Consider the following 9928-nt stretch of genomic DNA (forward strand, 5'->3'; position numbering starts at 1 on the left):
TGTGTGCCTCATCCTGCATCAACTTTGGGTGCCTTGCCTTTCCCAGCCCAGCAGGAAGGTCATGAGCGTGAAATGCAACTCGGCTCCTGCGTCCGAAGAAGATGCTGAGCGAAATGCCACCTGCAACATCAACCACCCGATCTTCTGGAGTGGGGCAGAGGTAAGGACCTCTTTATGTCTCCATCAGTCATTGCTAGAAGAGGGAAGGATGGCAGCTGGCTTAGGGCTGATCTACATAGTCAGGGGGCAAAAAGGAGATGGTACCGCTTTCCTGGCGACGCACTAACTCAGAGAACACTCAGGGATTGTCTTAGGGAATGCACTATCCAAATGCAAATAACCCTTACCTCTGGAAAACTAGCATATCAAGGTGAAGGGTTTTAGCTTAAACTTGACATTAATGTGCTTGTTTTCTGCATGCAAGGATAAGGCTTGTATCTGTCTGTTTGTCTGTCCAGATATCTATCTAGATACCTGTCTATTTATTTAGCTATCTAACTATCTATTTAGATACAGATTCAGAGAGGACCAGATTCAAACATGCAGTTTGCCACTTAAAATGTTACAATCTGGGAGGGGCTAGACCACATGCTTTCCCCAAAACAAATTTGGTTTCAAATCCTGTCCATAAATATATTGCTGCCACCACCACCCTTCCCAAAGCCTTCAGGCTTCAAAGCAAATCATTAATAAAACCCACTGCCTTTTGAGAAAGAAGGGATGAGTGGAAAACTACAGAGGAGCCAGAGTTTACAGCAAGACTAGTTGTTACATGTGTTATGAGTCAGGACACAGGTGCATGACTCAACTCACCAGCACGTGTATGAACTGGGGAGCTTAGTTTCAAAGTGCTCCGAGTCTCAGTTCAGCTTCAGGAGGGTGAAGTTTCTGCTTTCCCTCCCACACTATTTTCACCAGCAGAAATGGCTGGGGGAGACCAGAAACCCCTCCCCCCCCCCGCAGTGCTTCAGTGCCAAATGGAGGACTTTCAAGGTACATTCCCTAGTTCATATGTGTGACAGCGAGTCAACTCCAGGCACCCAGGTCCTGACTTGGGTCACATGTATTTGTCTAGGTTGACTCTTATTAGTGGCAGGACCACTGCTTTGAATTCAGAAGGTCCCAATTTCAGTCCTCAGCATCCCCTAATAGAAGGGCTGAGAAAGATCTCTGCTTCTGAAACCCTGAAAGAGCCCCCGCCAGTCAGAGCAGTCTGTCCTGGACTAGATTGACCACTGGTTTGACATGGCGTGAGGCGGTTTCACACGTTCATACATCCACATGTTGAAGGAAGTGTGTTGTGTAGGTAAAAATCCCTCTACATGTGTTAATACCCACACATGTTATACTAACCCCCACTGATTTCCATGTGTTTCTATGTTTCAGGCCACCTTTGTCGCCACATTTGACGTTTCCCTGGATGCTGATCTGGGGGACACTCTGCGGATCATGGCCAAAGCCAACAGGTGATTCTCATGTTGCTTAATGCTGTAACTCTGCACCACAGCCACAAAGTGAAGAACATGGCTGCCTGCTGGCATCTCACAAAGGGTGCCTGTAAGATCAGGCTTCACGATCATGGCCTGAGAATTCTGCCTTCTACTGTTCTATCTTCTTGATATTTTGTAATATTCCCCGCTCCTCCACGTGAAGCCAGCTGGGTGACCTTGAGTCAGTCACAGTTCTCTCAGAGTTGTTCTCTCAAGGGCAGTTCTCGAGAGAGAGCTCCCTCAGCCCCACCTACCTCACAGGGTGTCTGTTGTGGGGAGAGGAAGGGAAGGCGATTGTTAGCCGCTCTGAGACTCTGAGTGAAGGGCGCGGTATAAATCCAACTCTTCTTCTTATGAAGGGCTCTGGTGAGCTTAAAAGTTTGCGCTGTTTTGTGCTAATTTGGTTGGCCCTCATCAAAGGTCTTCATGAGAGGACAGGACTCACTGAAAATGATAATAATGCTAGGAACAGTTGGGCAGTAGGAAAAGAGATGGACTGACTATAAACATGAGATGGACTTCAACATGAGATGGACTGACTATAAAGGAAGCCACAAAGGCTTCGTTTTGCAAGACCTGAGCTAGGCTGTCAATGATAGGGCATTTTGGAGGACATTAATTCATAGGGCCCCCATAAGTCAGAGGTGACTTGACGGCACTTAACACACCCACAATAAAAGGTGCGACACACATTTTGTTATGTGGCCAAACACAGCTTTGTATTCTGGAAGGTGTGTGGTGGAGAAAAACCCAATTTTGTGTGTAGGGCATAGATCCGATCTGTGCTTCTAGGTGTAAGTCTTATTTTTATGGGCCCAGCCTTTGAATATGCAGCATACAAATGACATTGTTTTCAAACGTTGGTCCAGAGAACCCCAGAGTATCCCTGCCAGCTTATCTGGAGCTCCTCAGTGGACAGAACAGAAAGGCAGGTGAACTTTCCCGAAAGGCAACTCTCTTTTGCTACAGGCATCCCCCACCCCCAGCCATGTGCAGCAGGGAGTGGGTCCTAGGACAGACGTTAAAACCTTGCGGGGTGATGCCGAAAATCTAAGAAGATGTGGCCAATCAAGGCCTTATGTCAACTGCTCTCAAACGTGTCCCAGAATCCTCTGCAAGGCTCAGGGGTTCCATGCCGTCACTCAGAAAGGGTCCCCAGCAGACGAGTCAAGCTGGGAAGTGGAAATTGTACCTTGGACATGCTCCGTTTCGCTCTTGGGTGGCACAAGAGAGCTGGAGAACGGTGGAAAGAGCCACACCAACCAGGAAGTGGGACAATAGAGCGGATGTCGCGCATGATGAGGAATATGATGCACAAAGCAATAGATGGTAGAAATGAATAGTGTTTGATATCCACAGAGAGAGAGAGAGAAGGAGAGAGAGAGAGATTTAACATGTTTGTTCTTTCCCATTTGTCCAGCGAAAACGGTGGCGACGTCACTGCAGACATGGTTCATCAGGCAGAGTTGCCTGTCAGATATGCTGTCTACGTCATTGTCACGGCGTAAGTGGCAGCGGGTCTTTTAGGGGAGGGAGTGCTCCTTGCAGGAGGCCTTCCCTCGCAGCCCCCCCCCCCAGGGCACAGCCTCTCTGACATCCCCCTGCTCTGTCCTCCTGGGAGTCCCCACCAATGTTCCCTCTAAGCTGTGGAGTCCTGTGAGCAGAAATTCTACTTTGTGAGCTACTGGCATTAAAGTTGTGAGTGAGCAATTTGGCTGCTGCATAAATCAGTTTGCTCTGGAGCCCTCTTTCCTGAGCCAAGGCAAAAATGTGTGAGCTGGAGGCTAAAAAACTGTGAGCTAGCTCACACTAACTCAGCTTAGAGGGAACACTGGTCCCCACCCTTTCCCCACTTGTGTTCCTTTCCTCCCAGCGCTGAAGAGTCTACCAAGTATGTCAACTTCACATCCAGTCAGGGAGAAGCCAGCGCTAGTGTGGAACATCGATATGAGGTAAAAGGCTGGTTGGGGGTTGGGAGGGCAAAGAGGGTCCCGGTTGGAGACGCCAAGGGAGGAGCGATGGGCCAGAATGAAGAAATTGGAATCTAGTGCAGCCCTACAGGACTGTGCACGCTTTACCTCTCTCTCTTTCAGGTGAAGAACCTCCGTAAGCGAAGTATCCCCATCTTAGTCACATTTCAGATCCCTCAGAAGCTGAACGGGATACAGATCTGGAATGTGTCTCGGGTCATCCCCTCCAAGGTATGTCTTCTGCTCCCCTGTGATAAGTGCAGTGAAACACTGGTGTCCCTCCTTCCGTTTTGACGGGGTGATAAGCAGTGTTCCCTCTAAGCTGAGTTAGTGTGAGCTAGCTCACAGTTTTTTAGCCTCCAGTTCACACATTCTTGTCTTAGCTCAGGAAGGAGGGCTCCAGAGCAAACTGATTTATGCAGCAGCCAAATCGCTCGCTCACCACTTTAATGCCAGTAGCTCACAAAGTAGGATTTTTGCTCACAAGACTCCACAGCTTAGAGGGAACATTGGTGATAAGCCCCCCCCCCCCCCGTCCACATCCCACTTTGTACTGCTCTGCCTAATGTGAGTCTGGGTGGGGGTTTGGGACCCCTCAGTGAAAATCTCCTCCTCTCCTCACCGGTGGGTTCTTGAAATTCTTTCCTTCCACAGCCTCAACTTGCTACCTGTGTTTTGGAAAGAGAAACGGCGGGTGACCAGGATGTTGAGGAGAAACTGAAAAAGCACCCCCTTGTGGTGAGTGTATCCTCCAGCTCCTCCTGGAGCCCCGGCCCACCTTCAGAAGAAAATGGGGGGGGGGGGGGGCTTGTCATAGGCAGAAGGGGAGAAGCACTCGCTACACTGATTCACCCCTACAAATGCCTTCTTGCTAGCACAATCATGTCCTTTTCCAGACTTGGGTTGGGAGCATACATTTGCCTAGGTAATGTGGGATTTTGCCAATATTTGTCTAATCTCTCAGCTGAGCATTCTCCAGGCATTTCCTGCCCATTGAGGCCTAGCTTCAGAGGCAGAAGGGCTGCTAACCTGATCTTCAGAGCCAGTTTGGTGTAGTGGTTAGGAGTGTGGACCTAATGTGGGAGAACAGGTTTGATTCCCCACTCCTCCACATGCTGGGTAACCTTGGGTCAGTCACCATTCTCTCAGAGCTGTTCTCTCAAGAGCAGTTCTCTCAGAGCTCTCTCGTTCCCGCCTACCTCAGGGTGCCTGTTATGGAGAGAGGAAAGGAAAGGAGATTGTAAGCCACTCTGAGACTCCGAGTGAAGGGCGGAGTGTAAATCCATTCTCTTCTCCTCCTCCTCCGAGCCAGAAGGAATTCCAACTACCCTAGTTGGGGACATTCATCCTCTGTTATGAGTATGTTTGGCCTGACCCCGGGGTCTCTTCCTCCTCCCCCTACGTCCAGGACTGCTCAGTGGCTACCTGCAAGACAATCCGGTGTGACATTCTGTCCCTGAAGATGTGGCAGCCGGTGGAGTTCACAGTCAAGGGCAACATCAGTTTCCAGTGGGCGTCTCAGGTACGGAAGCTTTTGTCAAGGTGGGGCTCCAGCCTGGAGATCTCTGGAATGACAACTGATCACCAGACTGCAGAGATCAGTTCCCCCAGAGAAAATGGCTGCTTTAGAGGGTGGACTCTGTGGCCGTGTACTCCAATCATGTCCCTCTCCGTCCCCAAACCCCGCCCACCCAAGGATCCCTCTTCAGAATCCCCAGCAATTTTCTGAGGCAGAGGTAGCAACTGTAGGTTAAGGGCTAGGGATAGCACCTCCATTGTCCATTGGAGCCTGCCGAGGATTTGACTCCAGTTCATCTCCAGACTACAGAGATCAGTCCCCCTGGAGAAAATGGATGCTTTGGAGGGTGGGCTCTGTGGCATTACATCTTACTGAGGTCCCTGTCCTCCCAAGGCTCCACCCCCAGGTTGTCCCACACCAGAGCCAGGGCGTTTTCGGTGGTGGCTCCTACCTGGTGGAATGAGCTCCCGGAGGAGATCCGGGCCCTGCGGGACCTTGCACAGTTCCGCAGGGCCTGCGAGACGGAGCTCTTCCGCCAGGCCTTCGAGTAGGAGCCGCCACCGCCACTATTCTATCACCGAGATGCCATCTTCCACCTACCGCAGTGTGAGGGAGCGGTGGGTGTCGCCCGATTGAGCCTGGAAACAACACTCCTGGCGCTCATGTTTTTAAGACAATCTGCCATCAATGCGATTGTTGCGCATCTTGGGTATTTTAAGTAATTTATTGCAGCACCGTTTTTAATACGTTATGTAACATTGTTTTATTGTCCTATATTTTTAAACCTTATTTGTTAGCCGCCCCGAGACACTATGTGTAGGGCGGGATACAAGTCGCAAAATAAATAAATAAATAAATAAATAAAATCTCCAGGAGTTTCCCAACCTGGATGTTGTCCCACACCAGAGCCAGGGCGTTTTCGGTGGTGGTACATTTGGTGGTACATTGTGGTACAGCAACCCTACCCACCCCACCCCCATCCCCTGCTGGTGGCCAGGGGGGATCTGGCAACCCTATTAAAGGCATTGGGTGGGAGAAGGAAACTTCTAACCAGCAGAACCTTAATGCGCTCCACCCCAGAGTCAGCCGCACCTGAATGTCCAGCAAAGCATCCTTCTTTTAACCCACAATTCCTTATCGTGTTTGATCTCAGCCAACAGGCCGAATGCCCACAATTCCTGATTGATTCTTGTCCATCGGAGCCTGCTGAGGATTTGACTCCTGTCTCACAGGACACTTTTCTCCCCCACCTTCTAGACACAACAGCAGAAACTGATCCTAGTGAGCTCTGCGCAAATTTCCTACGACAATCAAAAATATACCCAGAAGGAGGGGTTTGTGAGCCAGCAGGTAACGAGAGGGCCTGAGGGAGCATCGCCCACTGTGGGAACTCTGAGCCCGGTTTTTTTTCTGGAATTGGGGGTATAACTTAGGATTGTTAACAAGCAAGGGCAGAGGCCTCGGAGGGGAGTGGGCTGAATAGGGATGGGCATGAACTGGCTCACAAACTAAAGTTTGTGATTAATTTAGGGTGGTTCATGGTTTGTGAAACGATGTTCTCGAACTGAAGAGCCACCATGAACTCTAATAAATCTTGATGCAGTTCGTGGAGCTTCATGGAGAGCAAAAAGCAGGGGTTTAATGGCTCCAAGTCATTTAAACCCTACTTTCTGTTCTTCATTTAAACCACTACTTTCTGCCCCCTGCAAAAAGCAGCGGGGAGCAGAAAGCAGGGGTCACAAACCCATATGAACTAGTTCGGTTCACAAACCAACCTCCCAGTTCGTATAGGTTCATGATTCAGCCATGAACCATGAACCGAACCGCAAAAATCTGGTTTATGCCCATCCCTAGGGTTGAACTGGTCTAGTGGGGGTGACTGCTATTGCCTGTCTGTGTGATGACTGCCCCACTGTCCCCCCCCCCCAGGTGCAGACAGTGGTGGAGCGCATTGAGGTCTACAACTACCTGCCTGCCATCCTTGGGGGGACCTTTGCAGGGCTTGTCCTTCTGGCCATCATTGCTGCAGCCCTCTATAAGGTGAGACGGCGCTCAAGAGAGATTGGGAAGGGAAGGGGGTTTAGAACTTAGAATGTGTTGACAGGTGTGGAATGGCAGAGGAGAGAGTTTCTCTGCATATGTTCGGAGTATGTTTTTTTCACCACTGGAGTGATTCTAACCGGTCACTAGACATCTGGGTTTTGGTCAAAGGGCTTCCTGGTAAATGAGTTAGGGTTGCCAGCCTGGAGATCTCCCAGTATTACAGTGACAGGGATCAGTTCCCCTGGAGAAATTGTGGCCAGATGGCATCCACATTTGTTACTTGGCACAAAAGTTCAGTGCAGATAATCCGTTTGCGTGTATGTTTGTTCTGTTAGCTGTTTTGTTTGCCAATTTCCAGTCGGGGCCTGGGGACCTCCAGCAATTACAACTGATCTCCAGACTTCAGAGATCAGCTCCCCCAGAGGAAATGGCTGCTTTGAAAGGTGGACTCTGTGGCATTAGACCCTGCTGAGGTCCCTCCCCTCCCCAGGGCTCCACATCCCCCCCCCAAATCTCCAGGTGTTTCCCAACCCAGGGCTGGCAACCCTATTGGAGGACACGAGAGCTGGGGTGGTACAGTTGTCAGAGTGTTGTCCTATGATTTGGGAGGCCTGGGTTTGAATCCTCACTCTGCCTTGGAAGGCTGCTTGGTGACTGTCCCAACCTAACATACCTTGCAGGGTCATTGTTGTAAGGATAACATGGAGAACATAAGAACATAAGAGACGCCAATGTTGGATCAGGCCAAAGGCCTATCCAGTCCAACACTCTGTGTCACACAGTGGCCAGAAATACCAGGTACCATCAGGAGGTCCACCAGTGGGGCCAGGACACTAGAAGCCCTTCCACTGTTGACCCCCCCCCCAAGCACCAAGAAGACAGAGCATCACTTGCCCCAGAGCCCCTATCTATACCTCGTGGCTAATAGCCACTGATGGACCTCTGCTCCATATGCTTATCTAATTCCCTTTTGAAGCTGTCCATGCCTGTAGCCGCCGCCACTTCCTGTGGCAGTGAATTCCATGTGTTAATCACTCTTTGGGTGAAGAAGTACTTCCTTTTATCTGTTCTAACCCGACCGCTCAGCAATTTCATGGAGTGCCCACGAGTTCTTGCATTGTGAGAAAGAGAGAAAAGTACCTCTTTCTCTACCTGCTCTTTCCCATGCATAATCTTATAAACCTCAATCATGTCACCCCTCAGTCGTCGTTTCTCCAAGCTAAAGAGCCCTAAGCGCCTTAACCTTTCCTCATAGGGAAAGTGTTCCAACCCTTTTATCATTCGAGTTGCCCTTTTCTGCACTTTTCCCAAAGCTATAATATCCTTTTTAAGGTGTGGTGACCAGAACTGCACACAGTATTCCAAATGAGGTCTCACCATTGATTTGTATAGGGGCATTATGATATTGGCTGATCTGTTTTCAATACCCTTCCTAATAATCCCCAGCATAGCATTGGCCTTCTTTATTGCAGTCACACACTGTCTCCACCTTTTCAGTGAGTTATCTACTGTAATTAACCCTCTGCTCTAAAGGTGTCAAGAGGTCTAGAGGGTTTCAGAAGGTAGACATGTTGGTCTCCAGTAGAGCAGCTGGGTTCAAGCCCAGAAGAGCCCGAGAGCCCAACCAGATTTTGGGGGTGTGAACTTTGGAGAGTCAACAGCACTCCCCGGCAAAGCTCGAAAGCTCACACCCACAAAATCTTGTTGGTCTCCAAGGCGCGACTGGACTCGAATCTCGCATCTATCGATGTTATTGTGTGACGGAGACCCGTCTTTCCCTCTGACCGAACCCTTTTGTCATTCCAGGTGGGGTTCTTCAAGCGTCAGTATAAGGAGATGCTGAGTGATGCCGGGGAGGGCGACGGAGCCCCGTCCCCCGCCCAGGAAGGCACCGACTCCTCTCCCCCCGACAAAGGCAATGTCTACTAACAGCCCTCCTGGGTCCTCTGACACTTGACCGGGGCGCTCGTGGAAGAGGACGGGGAGGATCCCGTTTGCCCACCCAAAAAGGATCAAAGGAGCTGTGTCCACAAAAGCCACGTGGGACCCCTGGGCTGCAGGAGGGAGGGGACCTGGGTGAGATGGAGCCGAAAAGCTGGCTGGATCCAGCCCCAGGACTTTGTTGCGGTAGTGCGTTGGCAGAAATGTTGTGGCACTTTCAAACTCTGTCTTTGCATATGGGAAGCATTGTGAGTGTGATTTTTTTTTTTTTAAGTCTCACTGTGGTTAGGAGCGTGAACTCTCATCTGGGAGAACCAGGTTTGATTCCCCACTCCTCCACATGCAGCTAGCTGGGTGACCCTGTGTCAGTTACAAGTTCTCTCAGAGCAGTTCTCTCAAGAGCAATTCTCTCAGAGCCCTCTCAGCCCCCCCTCCGTCACAGGGTGTCTGTTGTGGGGAGAGGAAGGGAAGGAGATTGTAAGCCACTCGGAGTCCCCGAGTGAAGGGCAGGGTATAACTCCAATCTCTTTTTCTTCTTTCCTCTACTAAAAAGTGTGACACAAACTGCCCAGTATTATTACCCACATATGGGGAGGGTGGTTGTGGTTGAGACAGAGTAATGTATTGTCAACCTGGTAATGAGGTCCAGAAATGTCATCCTTTCCTTATTGTGTGGTGGGCTCTGTGGCCGAAAGAAGGTGCCTTACAACACCCCTCCAGTGTAGTCCAGACAGATCTAACTCCTTAGTGAGGCATGTGCTGGGGTGAGTGGTTAATGATCACCCCTGTAATGTAACCCCTCGAATTCAGACATGTTGGTTGCAATCCCAAGAACACCCTCCCAGTAGGAACCCATGTCTGGGGTTGCTTGCAATTGTTTTGCTAACCCTTCACACGCAGCTCTTACCGTTCTAATAGATTAATGGAAATTCCAAATAAAACTGGAGAGAGTTGTGTTTTGCTCC

The 9928-nt window shown here is 50.1% G+C and overlaps 1 protein-coding gene across 1 annotated transcript in view; it reads left to right on the forward strand.

Annotated features, from left to right (window-relative positions):
* LOC107106206 (integrin alpha-X-like) overlaps positions 1–9269 on the forward strand; it is a 44584-nt gene extending 35315 nt beyond the window's left edge. Inside the window, exons 21-30 of the mRNA XM_015406315.1 lie at positions 47–160; positions 1387–1466; positions 2911–2994; positions 3364–3442; positions 3584–3691; positions 4106–4198; positions 4869–4982; positions 6237–6329; positions 6909–7019; positions 8829–9269. Coding sequence (XP_015261801.1) covers positions 47–160; positions 1387–1466; positions 2911–2994; positions 3364–3442; positions 3584–3691; positions 4106–4198; positions 4869–4982; positions 6237–6329; positions 6909–7019; positions 8829–8951 — 999 coding nt within the window. The 3' untranslated portion in view covers positions 8952–9269. The remainder of the gene's footprint in view (positions 1–46; positions 161–1386; positions 1467–2910; positions 2995–3363; positions 3443–3583; positions 3692–4105; positions 4199–4868; positions 4983–6236; positions 6330–6908; positions 7020–8828) is intronic.
* Positions 9270–9928: the final 659 nt, after the last annotated feature.

Source organism: Gekko japonicus, unplaced genomic scaffold (genome assembly GCF_001447785.1).
Source record: "Gekko japonicus isolate JY-2015 unplaced genomic scaffold, Gekko_japonicus_V1.1 scaffold2016, whole genome shotgun sequence".
NCBI lineage: Eukaryota > Metazoa > Chordata > Lepidosauria > Squamata > Gekkonidae > Gekko > Gekko japonicus.